The sequence below is a fragment of the Phaethon aethereus genome (assembly GCF_964289735.1).
Source record: "Phaethon aethereus genome assembly, chromosome: 5".
In the NCBI taxonomy this organism is placed as follows: domain Eukaryota; kingdom Metazoa; phylum Chordata; class Aves; order Phaethontiformes; family Phaethontidae; genus Phaethon; species Phaethon aethereus.
The window spans coordinates 71,751,664-71,768,022 of NC_138579.1; the positions used below are offsets into that span (position 1 = coordinate 71,751,664).

General features: G+C 51.4%; 1 protein-coding gene across 1 annotated transcript; it reads right to left on the minus strand.

The window, feature by feature from the left end:
* Positions 1 to 7,309: 7,309 nt before the first annotated feature.
* Positions 7,310 to 16,180, minus strand: PSMD13 (proteasome 26S subunit, non-ATPase 13; the record flags this gene model as incomplete). The annotated part of the gene is made up of 13 exons (XM_081999931.1): positions 7,310 to 7,405; positions 8,177 to 8,293; positions 9,973 to 10,053; positions 11,011 to 11,073; positions 11,786 to 11,911; positions 11,997 to 12,076; positions 12,552 to 12,723; positions 13,634 to 13,720; positions 13,976 to 14,019; positions 14,390 to 14,445; positions 14,524 to 14,558; positions 15,487 to 15,565; positions 16,086 to 16,180. 13 exons carry the CDS (start codon positions 16,178 to 16,180, stop codon positions 7,310 to 7,312), a joined length of 1,131 nt encoding a protein of 376 aa, XP_081856057.1.
* Positions 16,181 to 16,359: the final 179 nt, after the last annotated feature.

Consider the following 16,359-nt stretch of genomic DNA (forward strand, 5'->3'; position numbering starts at 1 on the left):
GCTGGCCGCGGCTCGGGGAAGGTGAAAGCTCCTCGCCGCGTCCTCCGGAGCGAGGCGGGGCCAGTCCCTCCGGATTCAGCCGCAAGCCGTCGGCACCAGCCCCGAAGAGGAGAGATGCAGCCGTCGGCTGGGTCAGGGGGACGCAAGGTCAGCGCGCGCCCTGGGGACGTGGCGTGGGCTGGTAGGGAAGAGACGGGGCGCAGGTACGGGCGATGCCGCCGGCCTGCCCCCAGGTCCACCCAGGCTGAAGAGGGCCAAAGGGAGGGTTTTCCATGGGCACATGTGGTAACGTGTCCTGGAGCGGCCTTCCCGCCGGAAAACACCCCGGGAGGAAGCGGAGGAGCAGCAGCAAGGATGTCCAGCTTAAGAAAAAGAGCTGCTGCAACTCCTCCCTTTCTCAAAGAAGGGATGGAAAGGGTCGACGAGATCTCCTGGGTCAACTGCCACCCCTGGGAACAGCCCAGGGCAGGCTGGACGGGGCTCCGAGCAGCCTGGTCGAGTTGAGAATGTCCCTGCTCGCTGCAGGGGGTCGGACTAGATGGCCTTCAGCGGTCCCTTCCCACCCACGGATTCTAGGATTCTCCTCACCAGCTTCCCAGGTTCACCAGGAAAGCAGCCAAAGGGGCAGCCGCGCTCCGCGCAGCGGAGCCTCGCTGGATCACCCTCCTGCTGCGGGTCCCCGAGGGAAGCCCTGGAGAAGCTCTGACAAGCAACGAAGGGCAGAGCCCCACCGTTAATATTTGCTCCCAGCTCTACTACTTTCATATTCAGGGATCTAAACTCACGCCTTGCCACGGCAACTTCGAGTCTGTTCCTTAATCTTCGCGAGCGCCAGCTGGTCCAGGCAAGGGCCGCGTCTGCGGCGGTGGCCGGGCCCCCCGCGCGCTTCAGAGCCGAGACCCCGCCAAGGCTCCGAGCACCTCCCGCGGCAGCCGCCAGCGCGCGGGTGAAGAGCATCTGGCTGCCCCGACAGGCACCGCTCCGCTTCCTTCGCACTAGTAAGGGAGCGTTGAAATGCGCTTTCTCACAGCAAGCCAGAACCGCCTCCTGCTCTGCCCCGGCTTTTTCAAGGCAGCTGATCTCGCTGTGGCCAGAACAGAGGGTTTCTGAAGGCTGGTTTTGCCTTATTCACCTGCACAGTATGATTTTTCTCCTGGATAAGTCAGGGCAGAGACAAGTTCCTCTAAGAATTTCAGGGGAAATCCATTAACCACATCTGTCTTTTTCCACCAGCTGTTTCTCCAGCTTCCCAAGGATTTTAGCTGGTCCTTTTCCTTAGTTCCTGTTCAAGACAAAATTTGCAAGGCTTTACCCCTCAACAAGATTATCCTCCTAGTACGCGCAGGGAAGACAGCGGAGCCTTTCGCAGCTGCCCCGGATCGGCGCGGCCACGTCGCGCTCTCCCGTCCCTGCCAGCGACGCTCCTCGGCGCGAGCTTTTGCCACAGACGAGACGCTGGACATGCAGGAGCGGAAGGCGGTTCCTAGGCAGGTTCCCAGGGAGGGACGGAAGCACAGGAACGCTCCCCCTTCCTTCGCACCCTAAGATAGCGACGGTTGTGAGGGCCGGCGGCAAGCGGGGAATCGGGGTGCCTGCTTCGGGGCTAGCAAAGGGCAGGCCGGCGCGGCCGTGCTGCGGTTCTCGATTGAGCAGTTCCCTGAGCAGACAGGTCCTTCCTGAACATTTGGGCTAGATTAACAGAAAGAGAGCGAGAACTGCTCACGGCCCCCGGGCGGCTGGGACGAGACGGGGAGGGAGAGGGTTGCTGCCTGGATGCTTCTTCCCGACCAGGAGGAGAAAGAGCTGCTCCCAGCGACGGGCAGGTCGGTGTTTCCATCGGCACAAGCAGCGCAAAGAGGCACAGCACAACCCGGCTTTGCTCTAGAAAATCAGCTAAGGCTAACGGGGCAGTAGGTAAGCGTGAGGTGCCAGCTGGGGGGGGTGTCCTGGAAGTCACTTATCCCTTCCCCGTGTCCCGCAGAGTCTTGTAAAACTCCCCAAAAGAAAAAAAGTCTTTCCTGTGGAAGGCTCTGCCACCCTCCCGGCTTTGCGGCTGCTGCACAGAGATTGCTGACGGTCAGCTCGTCGGAAGAAGGCTCTGAGGAGCAGGGAAGCGAAGGGGAATGCTTTGGAAAGCCAGCTGCAAGCCGCAGCTGCGAGCTAAGAGGATGCTGTTACTGCTTTCAGATTGCAGCGGCCGTCTTCCATCAGCAAACGTGCGCTCGACTGGTCGCTGTCCGGGCAGCCCATCGCGCCTTTTTTAAGGTAAAAACCTGCACCTTCCCGAGACGGTTGTTCTGGGAAAAGAGCTCCGACTCCCTTCCAAAGACAAGGCCGACGCCGTCCCGCAGAAGAGCCCGCCGCGACTACCAAGCCCCAGGAGCCGCGAGGAGCCAGGGAGAGGAGGGCGGCATTCCCGACCCCGGGAAGGAGAACTCTGAGCGGGTCCACACAAACCCTGGCCAACTTCCCGCGGAGCGGCTTTTGGGGAGAGGGGGCACAGCCGGGTTCCTCGGCGAGGCGGGCGCGTGCCGAAGACCGCAGGGCGCTGTCTCTGCCGCCGCCGAGCGCCCACGCGCCGCAGGAACCGGCCCCAGGCTCGAGGCCTTCAGCCACCTCTGCCCTGAGGTCGGGCGAGCTGGGAGCCGCTTCTGCCGGCTCCGGCAGCACCTCCGACGGCCCGCGGCCGGCGGGCTGGCCGGGCAGGCGGCGGAGCCCAGGCACGCTGGGCTCGGCGCCTACGCAAACACCGAGCCGCGAAGGCGGGTGGAGAAGCCGTTGCCACGGACGGGACGAGCGAGGTGCTGCGCGCCGCCATCCGGCGGAGAGATCGGGCCCCGTGTCTGCAGCGGCTTAAAAAAGTACCTGGCGTTTTGAGCGTTATAAATTTTAAGAAGCCCGAGGGAAGGAGGGGCCCGCTCTCCGGCCGAGCGGCGCAGAGAGGTCCCACCCAACCGGCTGGGGACGTGGGCTTTGACCTCAGGAGGTGTGGGGAGTCGGGTGCTGCTGCGGGAGAAAAAAAACACATTTAAGGGAAGAAAAAAAAAATTAAGCAGTGAGCAATTTGGGAAAATCTTGCCATTAAAGGGTTTCCTGCGCTTGCAGGGTTTCCTGCCGCCGCCCCGGGGGAGAGCGGCAGGCCCCGAGCCGAGGGGCGGCATCGGGGGCGGTGGCAGCGGTGACGGGCTGGGCAGCTGCAGCCCGGCCGCGGCGAGAAGAGCAGCGCGCTCCGCTCGCCCGGCCACCGCCATGCGGGGCTTCCAGCGGGGCTCCCGGCTGCTGGCCGCCGCGCTGCGCGCCCCGCGCGTCCCGCGGGCGCAGGTCACCTCCAGGCCACCCGAACACCCCGTCTCTGCTGCTGTGAGTAGCTCGGGGGGGGCTGAAAAGGGGCTCCCAGGGGACGCCCAGCTCGGGGGGGCACAAAACGCCCCTTCGAGTTAGAGCCAAATTCTTTTTGTTGGGAGTGAAAGCAAAAGGGGAGGGAGGAAAAAAAGGAGGAGAGGTGCCCCCGGAGCAGCGCGAGCTCCAGCCCGCACCCCCACAGGGGTGCTCCCCCCCGTCTGTAACCTTTGGGGCTTAGGGTACCCGCTGAGGGTCCCCTGCGGCCCAGGGTGCCCCCCAGGGCGCCTGAGAGCACAGGGACGGACCTGCGCCCCGTCCCCCCCTTTCGCGGGACACTCGCCCCAAAGCAGGCGTCCCCATGGGCAAGCACGGGCTCCGCTGTCATCGCGGGGCCAGAGCGGGTACATGCCTCCCTCGGCCCTCGGGGACGAGCCCCAGCAGCGCGGGAGCCAGCCCAGCTGCGGAGACCCTCCGGGGCTGGGTGAAACGAGCTTTTCGCCAGAAATCCCGGCTGGGTTCCTCCTCCACCCCTTGCTTGTGGAGTTTACCCCCTGCTGCCTTTCCAAGATCTGCCACAAAGTGCTTCACGAGCCTGGAGACTCTTTCTGGACAAATAAAAAGAAGAAATAAAGCCCTTGCGCTGTCACCTTAAGCGCTGCCCTGGTGCACCAGAAATATCCCAGGCCGCCGCCGGTTGCAATTCCCGCCCCAAAGTCATCTGAAAGTCAGGCACAGCTGCTGCTGGGACCGCGGCGAGCCCAAGCCTCGCCGCTGACTGAAGGTCACGGGTCGCTCCGATTTCTCAGCGAGTATCATGACAGAGAAACACGGAGTGATGGAAGGCACCTAGAGAGCGACCGGCTTGGCCCGCCGCTGGCGGAAACGGCTGCGCTTACCCCCACCTCCCTCCCACAGCCCCGAGGGCCCATCCGACGGCCGCGGGGCCGGCGAGAGCCGGGGCTCGATCCGTTGCAGCAGCCGCAGCGTGCGGCCCTCCGGGCAGCCCACGCACGGCGCGGCTGTCGCGCCGCCGCCCCGCTAACTCTCGTTTCTTCTCCCGCCGGCAGGAGCAAGCCATCGCGCTTTCCGTCATGTCCGCGTGCTTCCTGCTGCCAACAGCCTGGATCCTGGCACACGTGGAGCACTACAAGAGGAGGTCAGGGTGAAGAAGCGGCGAGAACAACCCGCACCCCGCTGAGAGCGGAAGCATGAGTGAAGACAAGCCCACAGAACCGCTCTTCACCGGGAAGGAACCCTCCGAGTTTGTTCATTAAAATTTACATTAGCGTTCAGCATAACGGCTTGTTGGTTTTGCTTCGACCGTGTGCTTGTCCACAGGGGAAGGATCTGTGACCCTGCTCTGCTGTCCTACAGGCGCTACTCCCGTGCAAGTCCGCAGTACACGATATGCCGGCAGGCGCTTTTCCCACCGGAGCTTTTACCTTGTGCAGTCGCAGCAAAGCATAGGGCAGGTAGCAAGGGACCACTCACGGCTCCAGCAAGGGAGCAAAGTCAAGTAAATTCCCAGCAAGAGAAGACTCAAAGACTGTGAGCGACATTTAAAATGGTCCACAGTCTGGGTGCTACACATCTGACTTTCCTTCCTGCATGAAGAACCTCTCCACCCCCAAAAACACCCCAAATGTCCCAAATTACTTGTGTCAGGGAAGCAGCCAGCCAGCGCTTGCTCCCACACAGGAAGGTCTGGGTAGCAATTCCAGCTATTTTAGAAAAACCCTCTGAAACAACTCTCATTAATTCCCTTCCACTGCAGATCTCCACGCTCGCTTCAGTGAGCGAGCACTCCCCACAGCACAGGAGGGTTGTCAAAATCCTCCCAGGAGGCGGCGGCTCTCGTACCGTTGCAGCAGTCGGGCGCCGGGTCCTTTCGGTGCTCACCTAGGGCAACAGCAGCCCTACAACGCGTTAGCAACGCACGGCTGGCATTTTGTTTACTCCCAACGTGTAGTGACACAGCACTACCGAGGAGATTGTGTGTCTCAAAGCCCTTCTCCTGCCCTTGGCTGTGAAATGCAGGAAACATTTTCCCCGATCAGAACGCTCGTCTCCTCCGCACGCTCTTCTGAAGTCAGTAAAAGCGATATCAGGAATGAGCTTTGGAAGACAAGGCCAAGCAAGAACTAGGGAAAGTCGAACTGCACAACACAGGAGAGAAAACAATGTGGTTCACCACACGCTCCAAGAGCGGAACTAACGAGGGCAGAGCAGAATGAGAAAACGGATGGGCTGGACAAAGAGGCTGGCATTCGGAACCAAGCAACGCCACACCAGGAAAACATCGAAGCCAGAACTGATTAGAGAGACAGAAGGGTGGAGGCTGACCAGGGGTAGGGTTCGACAACTTGATTATTTTGTTGCTTTTAAAAAGCTTAAGTCTCCGTTGCCCAAGACATCTTTGCACCCACAGAGCAGTCCAGCATCAGCCATGTGCTTCCTTTTATCCGTTGCTGGCATTACAGCCTCAGAGTCAAGTCAGCAAACTAGAAAAAACATGCAAAGTATAAAAACTCCAGTAGTACAGTTTGTTAGAGCGAGAATCAAACTGGTAACTAGAGTTCTGGAACCACAACAGTAATCAAACTGGCCCTGAGAAGCAAGAATTGGCCACGGATACATTGGCAGCAGCATTTAAAAAAAAAAAAAATCCACTTGCATCCCAGAGAATTTAGCCAGCTTAGCGAGTAAGACTCCATTCAATTCAAAGTTACTGTTATAAACTTCAATGTAGTTTGCTATTACTGCCTTATAATTAGGAGTATTATGCACCCAAATGGATACTTGGAGATAGCCTCCAGTTCAGATACGCATTCGTTTCAAATTCTGGATGTGTGCAATTATCTTCCACCCCTGTAAAGGCACCAGCAGCAGTAGGGCAAAACAATTACATTACAGCAAGCTCTTAAAAGTAGCAGCGTTAAGCAGCAAAAGCAGAACAAAAAGTTGTCGTCTCAGGCCTTATTTAGGCTTTTTCAGTCAGTAATCCTTACTCAACTTGAGAAAAGGCATCAGGACTACAGGTTCCCACAAACGGAACTTGCCAATGAAGTACATACCAAGGGACGACACACTGGGTAAATTACACACTAATCCCACTGGTGATTAACAGACTGTTTAAATCTGTACTTTTCTCAGAGGGGTTTTGTAACATGAAACTTAAAAGGAAGTGTATTTTTAAGTGGATCAGAGGCTCAGCTGCCAGTTACGAAGACGACAAACACAGAACTACAGAAAAGGGAAGGCAGAGAAGTTTATTCCAGCAATACTGCTGCACCTCACTTTAGCACAAAGTGTTCGTAAAAGACAACCACCCCCAAAAGTATATAAAAACACATCCACTAAACGGTAATCCTGGCAAAAACCCTTTGATGGAGTAAACACTCCCTCTACTGCAGATGAGGAGGGGTTGTGGAGAAAGAGGGCAAGGGAGAAAGATGATTTCAGTAATGCTGCCTTTGGGCTGCTGCAGGGGGAGAGAGGTTACCGGGGACGGTCGTGCCCTCCCGAGGCCAATACCCCAAGTAACACCACACGCGATGGCAGGCACCTCTCCAGCACGTTTTCATAAAGGGGCTTCTGCTGCCCCGTTACCTGGCAAATAGCCTCTGCTCCCGTAACACGCAACCTGCATCACATCCACCCACAAGAGTTTGATAACAAGACTGATAAAATAAACCACCGCGGAGCCTTTGTCCTCCTTTTACGAGAGCAGGACGGGAGCTCTCCCGGTCAGTGCCACTAATGTTAGCGCATAGGGAAATCTTGACTCCAAGCACCAAAGGGTTACACAGCAAAAGGCCACTTACTCCTCCGAACAAGCGTCAAAAAGCTGCTCTCCCCTCTGCCCACCCACCCCCCTTCAACAGAATTCAGTACAGAGTCAGTGGTCTGAGTGCTGCTAGCGTCAGTAGCAGTAGAAAGTACTCTCCCAGGGGTAGTGCAAGGTCCTCTATGTTAGGATGTCGTGAGCTTGGTGCTCCACCAACATCTCCATGCTCCTCACATCTGTGCACCAGAACTCCAGGCGGTCTTTCATTCCTTTGATCTGCAAGGCAAGCCCACAGTAACTTTAATGCCTCAACTACTGGAAATATCAATATTCACCCTTTAAGGACAAACACTTGAGATCCCGAACAGTTTCTCAAAACCCCACACACCTAGAACAGATGCTACTTAACATCTGTTACCTTCAAAACGGCAATGTTTGAAATTAAATTGAAATGCACAAAAGGAATTGTTTGCAGCTAGTATTCCATGTACTGATTTTAATTTTTTTTTTTTTTTTTAAAGGTAAGGGCACCTTATACAGTCTCCTAAAATGTTATGAGGATGAACTTGAGAAGCTCAGCACCTTCATCTTTAATCACCCTGTACTTCCCTCTTCCCACGTAAATTGTGCCACCTACAACCAAGAAACTCCAAGATTTTGTTTCATGCACTTAGGCTTGAAGCAGCCACATAGATGTCTGCATCCTTCTGGAAAACAGTCATAGCATTTGTGTTCTATGGTGGTTTGTGCGGCTTTCAGGAGAGCAATGTCACCAATACCCTATTCTATCTCCTGACAGGTTTCCAACTACTTACTGCAAAACCCAGATACCTTGGGTATATGATGCATTTTGTAGGAGCTAAAGGCAGCAATATAAAAAGGAATGAGGAAAAGCTGATACACTTCCTCATTGCCTGAGCATCTTCAACAAGCACTAAGGAGATGAATTCTCAGACAGTGACCCTTCACAGCTCTTATTTTAATTTCCAGGTTACCTCACATAAGAAAACAAGCTAGTAGCGCCTTAATATTCAAGCTGGTCATTACCTGTTGTAAATCCAACACGCGTGGTTGCACCCACGTCATATGCACCCTCTTATCAACTTCATCAATACTGCCCTTTACCAAGCCTACGGAGAGCGCCTTCATCACCAGCAGTTCCACCTACAAACAAAAAGAATAATTCAAGGAAAAAATTGAGAATCACCGACTTTCCCCCCCCGAGATGAATAAAACCTCTAAAAGGCACTAGCTTGTGGAAGACTGTTTACTACACAACAAAATCAAGAGCAGCTGCAGCCTCTCTCACATCCATCCTCTCTTGGGTTTTAATCCTGCCCTGAGACTCAACATCTAAATATACAGGAGAGATTTCTTTTCTCTAAGATAAGGTTTTGTTTCTTCTCTCTGAAATCTCAGGAAGGACAGGGTAATTGGAAAAAGCCAACATGGGTTTACCATGGGTAAGATGTGCTCAACCAGTATGATTGCCTTTTTAAATTAAAAAACTTGCTCAGAGGTCAAGGAGAGCGTTGTAGGTGCCTTGTTGTAGGTGCCCTGTACCTTTCTTTTAGCGAAGTGCTCAACAAGACCTTCTACCACATCCTTGTTGACAAGCTGCTAAGATATAGAACAGACAGAAGGACCACAAGATGAGTGGAAAATCTGCTAAACTACTGAGCTCAAACAGTAGTAGTTAGTGGCTTGAAATTGAACAGGCAGCTGGTCATGAGTAGCGCTCCTTAGGGGTGACACTGGGTCTGAAATTATTTAATAATCATTAAGCTAGCTGGACACAAGTTCACAGATGACACCAAACTGGAAGGGAGAGGTAGATGTGCTGGAAATAAGGGCTACCATGAAGAGAGAGCTTGATAGATTGGGCTGACGTGAAGTACAGTGAAGATAAGCATGGAGTCCTGCACCCGAGACAGAACGATCCCAAGCAACAGCACAGATGAGGTCTGACTGGCTGCGGTGTACTCCAAATGTACTCAGCAGAGTTTACTCTGAGGGAAAGGAGCAGAGTCTGGGGGAGACAGCAAACTGTGCAAGAGCCAGGGGTGTGCCCATGTAGCAACAAAGGAGAACTGGGTCCTGGTCTGCACCAGCAAGAACACAGCCAGCCGACCAAGGGGTGCGATGAGCCCACGCAGCACTTGTTGGAGCACCCCTCAGCACCATGTCCAGTTTTGCACCACCCCCTTGCAGTTTAAGGGGAGCACTGCAAACCTGGAGAGAGTCTAGCAAAGGGCCACCAAGATTAGGAGGCTGAGAACTTGACATTATGAAGAAACTGTATTTGTTCAGCCTAGGTAAGAGGCGGCTTGGGGGATACCTCATGACAGTCTTCCGGTACCTACAGGGTAGTAACACGGAAGATGAGGTACTACTTTCACAAGGATGCATGGCGAAAAGACTAGAGACCACAGGCAGGATTTGCTTCAGCAGCAATTCCATCTGGATAACAGAAGAAAATTCTTCACTGTGAGAAAAATTAAACATCAGTGACATTTCCCCTCGCTGGAAATACTCAAGACAGCTTGGCCGGACCCTGCATAACCTAATCCAAAGGCCTGCTTTCAAGAGCAGGTGGAGACAGATGACCTACAGAGCTCTCTTCCAACTTAAGGCTATGACTAAGAGTCTTCAAAAATTTATTTACCAAGAAACAGGAGCACCAAGGAGCTAATTCCTTCTCATAAAAGAAAGAAGTTCTCCAAATGCACAAGAACAAGGGAGAACATTTCTACTTAGACTTCACCTATGTAAGCAGGTCTATCCAGTCACTTTTAGATCTTCAGAACTTAGGCATTAATAAGTTTGTCTAAACCTGAACTCACCTCATTCACAGTGACTTTGGCACTCTTGGCAATCTCTTCAAAAGTGAGCTGTCTGTGGTTGGCTGGTCGGGTGAAAGTCATCTGAATTCAAGTAAACAAGCAAAAAAAAATCCCACACAGCTTTAGTTTTTTCCAGCAGTGCACACAGCTTCCCTCGTGCTGCCCTGCTGAGGTCTCAATCTGCAACAGCAACTGCATTTCTCATATTTAATCAGTCAAAACACTTCAAGGAAAAATGCATTTACATCAGCAGAAAGGAATCGTACCCCTCCCTCCTCCAGCCACACCTTGCTGCTCCAAGCAGCAGGTTTTCAAGGAAACAACATAATCTCCAAATAAAGCAGATCAATCTGTGTTGAAATATCGCGGTGCATACCAAATCCCTGAGAAAACACAGTACCTATAGGTGGTAAAACTCCTTCACGGTAAGTGACTAGAAATGCAACATATATACACACACAGCAACATAGGCACATAGTGCTATGTGGGTGTGTATAAACATACATTATGCTCCGGTTAACTCAATGTTTAAGTTTTTCAAAGATATCCAAGACGACGGAGGTTTATACACAAGTACTATTCGGTAGTAGCAGAGCCAAAGCCTTCAAGTGACAGGAAAGAAACTGTTTAAACATTTAGGGTTACCTGCCAGAGAAAGGCTTTTCAGTCCTTAGGAAACCAGGGACTGTGTTTTAGAAATCGCTGTTATACTAGAACATACTCTAAGAGTTATCATTTCAGATACCACCCCCAAGATACAAAGCTTGCTCTTTTCTTCCCCACATCCTGCCAGAAAGGGGACACCCTTGAAACTGCAAACAAGTAGCAGGCCACAAGGCTTTTTTTCTAGCAGTACTTGCCTCTTGGCACCACCTAGAGGCAAAGCTGGCAGTCAACTACTTACACCCACAAGTTACTGTAAGACCAGTGAACGAACGCGCCCAGCAGAGAACAGAATATCAAACAGTGCTGCCACCACCAAAAGGTGGTTGGAGCAGCCCCTTTCCCACATTTAACACATCACAGATCTCGGCTCACCTCCATAAGACATAACAGCTGAATCTTTTGCAGTAGAAGCGCTTCATTTGCAGCCAGATCCGGCTGTAAGAGGATAAAATGGAACAAGGAAATTCATTGTCAGTCTCCCCCGCCTCCGGGGCGGAACAGCATGCCACGCACAGGAGTAAGCCACACGGGGACCCACTACCCTCATTTACGAGGGACGAGGCCATTACAACCCACCCACTACCTGGTAATGTGTCCATAGAACAAAACATAAGAACCGCACAATTAAATGCGGCGCGGTGCAAGGCTGGCAACCTTTTATCAAAGGCCACAGCCTTGCGCAAGTGGACATACAAGTCAACCTGTAAATTACTGCTAGGTCAGTAATTTCTGGTATAGCTAGCGTCGTTAATAGCCAACAGCACAGCACTGTTTTCCTCAAACTTCCTAGAACGCAAGAGAAAACCGCTATTTTACATTGGAAGCAGTTTAATACTGGGAGTGAATGGCGTTATGGAAATTAAATCAGAGATTATCTTCCTGTGCAGGACTGCATGACGTTTTTGTTTGCTTTCCCCTTGGATCACAAGAGATTTCTCTTTACTTCTTTCCATCAACCAGACACAGAGGCAGCCAAAAAGAAAACTCATGACATGTATCAAGATGAAAGAAACATTACTATGCTATGACTAAAATTATACCAGTGCACCAGAGTCAGGAATCCTTAAGGTAAAGGGCCACAGAATCTAAGTGTCCTTTGTAAATATTGAGCCTAGGCCTTAAGCAATACAGCAACTCATTTGCTCACCTGCTGACCCCAGGCTGACTTCAAAGCCTGAAATGTCTCTACATTACCACTGTTGAAGGCATAGAGCGTGTCAATCAGCCACTGCCGATCAGTGTTTCTCAGGGACTCCAGAACGGGGTGCATGAGCTGCAGAAACCAGGCAAGACAGCGTTAATAGGATAAAACCGATTCCCGATACTCAACAACTGAAGCAATGCAGCCATCAACTTACCAGCTCCCCAAAGTTATAAACACCTTCTCCCAAGAGCCCTGCCAGTCCCAGGGTAAAGGCTCTCTCCTGCTGCTCTGATACTGGAAAAAAAACAAACCAAAAACACCCCAAACCAAAAACTTTGGATGCAGCAGCAGTCTAAGCCCCATCAGTCCCTGCCTGACCCTCCTCTCTGTGCCTATATCAAATCATTCCCAGTCCTCCTCCTCATCCTCTCCCGAGCCTGAAATTCAGAAACCTGCAGTAGCCACAGTAGTAGCACAGAAGGGCCACTTTTTGAATCTATACTGAAGATTTTTGGGAAGTAGAACAAACTATCCCTTCTGATGGGGGCACTGCCCGCCCCCATCATCTCAACACAGCTTAGAAGCACAATTCTACTCAGCCATTCTTCTTGTGGGTTCTTCCCCTTTCTAGCTAGACCCTGGCCCAACTATGGCAGAGTCAAAATAACATTGAGAAAACCTGTTTTCTGCCAGTGCATTTATTTAGATTGAAGTGATGAAACAGAGAATGAAAACTGGGACTTTCTATGCTTGGCAAAGGAGGAGTTACCTGGCAGATCTTTAACATCAATGCATCCCAGAAACCGCAGAGCGTCTTTGTAGTAAGAAGCATGGTTCCCAATCGTCTGGTAGTACTTGCTGGAGAGATCATAGAAGCGGCTGTGAACTGAAGTCACCCCAGGGAGATTGTTCAGCATCTCCTCAACCTCCTCAATGGTCTCCTAGAGGAGAGGGAAAACCTGTTTGTTACAGCTGAAGGTACATCTCATCCACACCCACGCTCCCAGCCTTCTAGCTCACCACTGTAAGGGTTACAGCATCCTTGTGTGGTCCAGCAGTAACATACAGTCAGTAGTAGAGCAGATGGGACCACAGCCAAAGCCACTGCCACGGCATTAAAAATAAAGCAAGGGCATTCTCCCCTTACATAGTAGTTAGGTTACAAAAAAAACCAAAACACAAAAAACCCCAAGCCACAACCCCCCCCCCCAAACAACCCTGCAGCTATACTTACATACATATATATACTACACACACATGCTTTATATATACTTGTACCCACCAAACCCATCAAACTTTGTACTTGCTCTAAGAGACACAAAGCTGCACTGCATAAAAAACCCCTCATCTTGGGTTTAAGAGTTAGTTCTAAAAAAAGCCAAGAGATGAAAAAAGCAACATACACAGCATAGGAAATGATAGACTAATTCAGTCATCATTAGCAGCTCGCCAACAAGCAGCATATATACTGTTGAATTCATGAGACCCTCTAAACTGCAAACTGGAATACATCAAGTTATTTTTTCCCTCTCTTCTGAGCTGAGCACAACCAACAGCTGCAGTGATCAGCTGCAGGCCACCAATAAGCAACAGCACCTCAAAGCTACATGCATCAGAATCTTACTGAAACTTCAGAGATTTGGCTGTTAAGTAATATACATGCATTTTTATGGCCTACAAGGTGTAAAGCAGAACCGCAGATATTCCTGGAAGTCTCAGGAACTGCAGATTTATCATCTCATTCAAAACTGAAGCACACACACAGGCACGTCCGTGCTGTAGTAACTGCTGAAGTGCGTTACAGTGCTCCAAAATATCGGAACACTTGAACTACTCAGGTCATCACCTCACCTTGGTGACCTGCAGGTCTCCAATGTTCAGCTTGAGCGCCCCAATGGCCGTTTTACACAAAATGACAGCTTCATCACTGCTTTTTACCTGCAGTTACAGAAAGATACGTGTTCAGAGAGTGTTACCCTTGCAGCCAGGTAGGCTCTCGAAACCTAGACTGTGTTGGCTGCATTTCACTTGTTACCGTGTTCCTGCATTAAAACAGAGTTGTTCACTGAAAAAAGCAGTAGGTATTCTCCAGCATAAGTTTCAACACACACATATCTGCCTCTTCAGCTATACCACATACACAAAACAATTCCTGTAGGTGGACTACCAGAAAAAAATATATTTCAAAAATACCTTTTCTCTAGTCTTTTCCAGAAAAGTAAGTGCCACACTGGGATCTGGAGGAAAAAAATAAAAGCAGCAATATCTGTAATTCCTGTGGAACTAAATCTCAACCTAGAAATATATCCTTTTCCTGTGTTCATGAAGACTGGAATATATTTTTTCTATAAGGTACTGCTCAGCCTTCACAAGGTGCTACTATCATAGGCCGGGCTTTCTGCTCACCAGCCATTTCTCTAGTGAAGGAGTAACTCGCTACTCTATGTAGCAGCAATTGTTTAAGCTCTTTGAGTTAGTGCTTTCTCTTTTCAATACACCAGAAAGACAATGGCTTAACAGTGAAGATTTAGCTGTTACTATTAATTAGTTAAATTTCACAGGCATCAGCTGCTAAAAATACTGTAAGTAACAAGTAAGGACACTTACCTGTCATCTGTCTGACTACATGAAGGATGATCTCTACCAGGGACAAGGGGTTCACCCTAGAACAAGAAACTCACTGTCAGAACAGTCTCAGTCATCAGTAGGTTACCAAAAAACTTCCAGGCAAACAAACTCACCTGTGTTCAAACTCACTGATGAAGTTCTCATAGAGCTGTAGGTACAAAGATATCGACAGTCAGGGCAAAAGGATATTTCGTTTCAGCTACAACACTTGCTTTTCACGGTATTCCAATTCATTTTTTCCAACAAAGCAGTGGGCATCCAGTATAGAAATGTCTATACTGTACAGAATGCTGGAGCCAAAAATTGCTCATTTTAGACAATTCTATCTCTGCAGTCTCCTTCCAGCTGCAAGGAGTGATTCAAGAGTCTCGCAAGCTAGTAGGCACTACAACACAACGTGTCCCTGCTACGGGCTGGCCTGGTGCACGTCCTCAGTCATCACTGTACAATAAGCACAGGCCTAAAGCTTTCAAACTGCTCTTTGCACACATTTGGAGAAGAGACTGTCTCTAGGAACCCACAGCTCTTTGACATGGAAATAACTAACTTCTGGGAAACCAAATTTTAACCTAAAAACACAAAGGAGAGCTAAAATACATGATTACTTGTAGAATACAGAGAATATGCAACTCTGGACTGAGTATGCCATTATCTTCATAAATGGAAGAAGTTCCCAGGCAGTAGGGGAAATAACCTACTGAATACTTTGACGTTTTTATGAACACTTGACAATCCATCTACACTTGCAGTTGCAAACCCCTTGTTACAAAAGGGAAAGAAAAAGGCTCCCCCTGCACCACTATCTCCCCCCCCCCCCCCCAAATCTTAAGTGAATGAAATTAAGGGATCATTTTGAAACTTCTAAAACTGACACATTTAATTTTAGGAGAATGTTCATGCACCAACCAAATCCTGCACACTCGCATCTCGTGCATAAGCCCCAGAAAGCTGAATTCACCTGGTGTAATAATTAACCAGACAAGTCACAAGCTGATTATTTTTCACTAGTACAAAAATACCACCACTCGTCTTCGCTACGTAAAGATAAAATCCTCGGCAACAATCAAGTACTTCACCTTGATGAGTCCATCTCCTTGGGCAAAGCAAGGGTCCTGAACAAAGTCCAAAACTTGCAGAGTCAGCTGGTGCCAGAGTCTTAAGAAAGAAAAAGGTCATTGAGTGAGTTCCTACTTTATACTAGCTCCTCAGCTCGTGCCATAGCCTATATTTCACACTCAAAGTCTGCTGAACCCGCCTGTCTCTGCGGCTGCTGCGACCAACGATGGAGAGACCTCCCCCTCCGAGCACCGGCGTAAAGGGACCCCAAGGAAAATAACGCGGAAATCAACTCCCCGGTTTTCCACACATGCGCTGCTTAAACGATTACCAGGACACAACAAGGACACAGGGAGCAGCCCACTCCCACCCCGGGAGGGCTCTTCAGCCCGGCACCTCGCACCCCGACCTCAGCGCCCCGGAGAGGGCCGCGGGCCGCCGCCTCCGTGCGACAGGCCAGGACAGCACACGCTCGGCCCTGGGGAGGTGCGTGGAGGGGCACGGCCCCACAGCAGCGCCCCAGAACACCCGGGAGAGGCGGCCGGGAGCCGGGCCGGCCCCGCCGAGGGCTGCGGCCCCCCGGGGCAGGTGTCACCACAGCAGCTCCCCCCCAACTCACTTCTTGTTGTAGAGCTCCTCCAGGCGGTGCCACACGGCGGCCTGCCCCGGCCCCGAGCTCTGGCTCTGCTGCAGGAAGCCCGGCACGTCCTTCATGGCGGCGGCCGGCGCGAAGCGGGGAGAGAGGAGGCAGCGACAGCGACACCCGGCCGCCCCCGCGCTCGCGGCCGCCGGAAATGCACACTCACTTCCGGCGCCGCGCGGGGCACGCTGGGTACCGTAGGGCCCCGCGGCGATCGCCCCCCGCCCCGCGGTAGCCATGGCAACGCCTTGGG